The sequence below is a fragment of the Octodon degus genome, unplaced genomic scaffold, assembly GCF_000260255.1.
Source record: "Octodon degus isolate 3935 unplaced genomic scaffold, OctDeg1.0 scaffold00093, whole genome shotgun sequence".
Lineage (NCBI taxonomy): Eukaryota > Metazoa > Chordata > Mammalia > Rodentia > Octodontidae > Octodon > Octodon degus.
The window spans coordinates 5,609,234-5,611,448 of record NW_004524669.1 but is presented as its reverse complement, the minus strand read 5'-3'; the positions used below and the strand labels follow the sequence as shown (position 1 = coordinate 5,611,448).

The 2,215-nt window shown below is 41.9% G+C and overlaps 1 protein-coding gene across 1 annotated transcript in view; it reads left to right on the top strand.

Moving 5' to 3' along the window:
- Positions 1 to 2,215, top strand: part of Aaas (aladin WD repeat nucleoporin) — an 11,690-nt gene that overhangs the window by 6,539 nt on the left and 2,936 nt on the right. Inside the window, exon 8 of the mRNA XM_012516138.2 lies at positions 169 to 172. Coding sequence (XP_012371592.1) covers positions 169 to 172 — 4 coding nt within the window. The remainder of the gene's footprint in view (positions 1 to 168; positions 173 to 2,215) is intronic.

The following is a 2,215-nucleotide window of genomic DNA, read 5'->3' as shown; positions in this document are numbered from 1 at the left end:
AAAAAAAAAAAAAAAAAAAAAGAACAGAATACTCATAAGAGTAGAAGCCATCAAAATTGGAGCTGAGTGTGGTGGTGCACTCCTGTAATCCCAGCACTGTGGGAACCTGAGGCAGGAGGATCAAATGTTTAAACCTAGTCTGGGCAATTTAATGAGGCCCTTTCTCAGAAAGGTAGTGGTAGCAATGGAAAGGGGTGGGTATAGCTCAGAGTAAAAGACCTGGGTTCAATCCCTAGTACTGTAAAATAATAAAGTAAAATGAAAATTAAAGGGTGAGGATGTAATTCAGCACCCTAGCTCAGCACTTGCAGAGTTCAGTGCATAGTACTTAGAAAATAGCTAGAGAAAGCTAATACCAATAAGTGTTCTTCTCAAACAGCAGACGTTCCAGTTGAAAACAGGAATAAGATTGGGACTGGGGATACAGCTCAGAAGCACAAGTACCTGCCTGGAAAGCACAAGGTCCTGAGTTCAATTCCTGGTACCAAAAAACCTAAGAATACAAAGAAGTAATATAGACATGAGTATTTCCTCAAAATCAGTAGTTAACTGTGTTAAAACAGTGAACTATGAAATATTAAAAGTATTTCTGGGGAGGGGGAGATGGCTCAGTGGAATAAGCGCTTCCCTGGCAAGCGTGAGGGCCTGAGTTCAATCCCCAGTTGCACACACACACACACAAAAGTATTTCCAGTAACATCAAGGCAAAAAAGGTGTGGTGGCACACACCTATAGTTCCAACACTCTGGAAGGCTAAGGCAGGAGAATCATCATGTTTGAGCCCAGCTTGGGAGTAATTTATTTATTTATTTTTTTGGCGGAACTGGGGATTGAACTCAGACCTTTGTGCTCACCAGGGAAGCGCTTATTCCACTGAGCCATCTCCCCAGCCCCTTGGGAGTAATTTAGCAAGAACTTTTCTCATAATAAGAAATAAAGAAGGGCTGGGGATGTAACTTCATGTGAAAGTCTTGGTTCAATTCCCGGTATCACCAAAAAAAAAAAAAAAAACCCACAGAAAAACATTTGATTATATCCAGTAATAGCAAGACTAAGAAAACCAGTACTATTATGTCAGGTATTGAGGGACAATTGGAGAAAAAATGTAGTACAACCAATGGAACAAGCACCTAGTCCTGAGTTTGATTCCCAGTATCAAACAACAAAAAAAGATAATTTGTTGACCTACCTGCCTGCCTGCCCGCCTGCCCATCCGTCCGTCCGTCCGTCCGTCCGTCCGTCCGTCCATCTCTAGTTTCCAGTTCTGGGGTTTGAATTTAAGGCTTTCACACTGAATTACATCCCTAGCCCTCTTATTTATTTATTTTAAAATTTATTTGGTACAGGGTCTTGCTCTGCAACTGGACTTATAGTGATCCTCCTGTCTCAGCTACCCCAGTGCTGGGATTACAAGTGTGCGCCACCACACCTGGTTTTGGTGGTTGGCATGACATGTGGTACTGGGGATTGAACCCAGGTCCTTGTTCTTGCCAGGCAGGTGCTTAGACCACCAAGCTATTTCCTCAGCCCTGTAGCCCTCTTGAAACATCATTTCCCTAAGTTACATGAGTTGGGCTAAAACTTTCAATCTTTCTACTTCAACCTCAGAATTCTAGGATGACAGGCATGTGCCAGCACATCCAGCTTTTTTTCTTCTTCTCTTTTTGGCAGTACCAGGGATTGAACTCAGGACCTTGCATTTGCCAGGCAAGCACTTATTCTACCGAGCTGTCTCCCCGGCCCTTTCTTTTCTTTTTTGTTATTTGTTTATTTATGGTTTTCTTAGACAAGGTCTCACTATGTAGTTGAGGCTGGGTGTGAACTCACTGAGTAGCTCATGCTGGCCTCAAACTTAGTGATACTGCCTCAAGTTCCTGAGGGCTAGGATTACAAGTATGTGCTAACAGCCCAGGCCACATCCAGCTTTATTTTTTTAGAAAAGTGTAATAATTTTTTATAGCATTGTTTATATCAACAAAAATCTTATAGCTGGGTGTGGTGGCACGTTTGTAATCTCAGCTGTTTGGAAGGATCAAAAATTCAAGGGGTGGAGCTGGGTATGGAGACAACACAAGAAGAGATCAAGGCCAGCCTGGGATACATAGCAAGATCCTGTCTCCAAAAAACCCTTCAAGGGTAGTCTGGACAATTGAGACCCTGTCTCACAATCAAAAGATTTTTTTTTTTTTTTTTTTTTTTTTTATTTTATTGAACC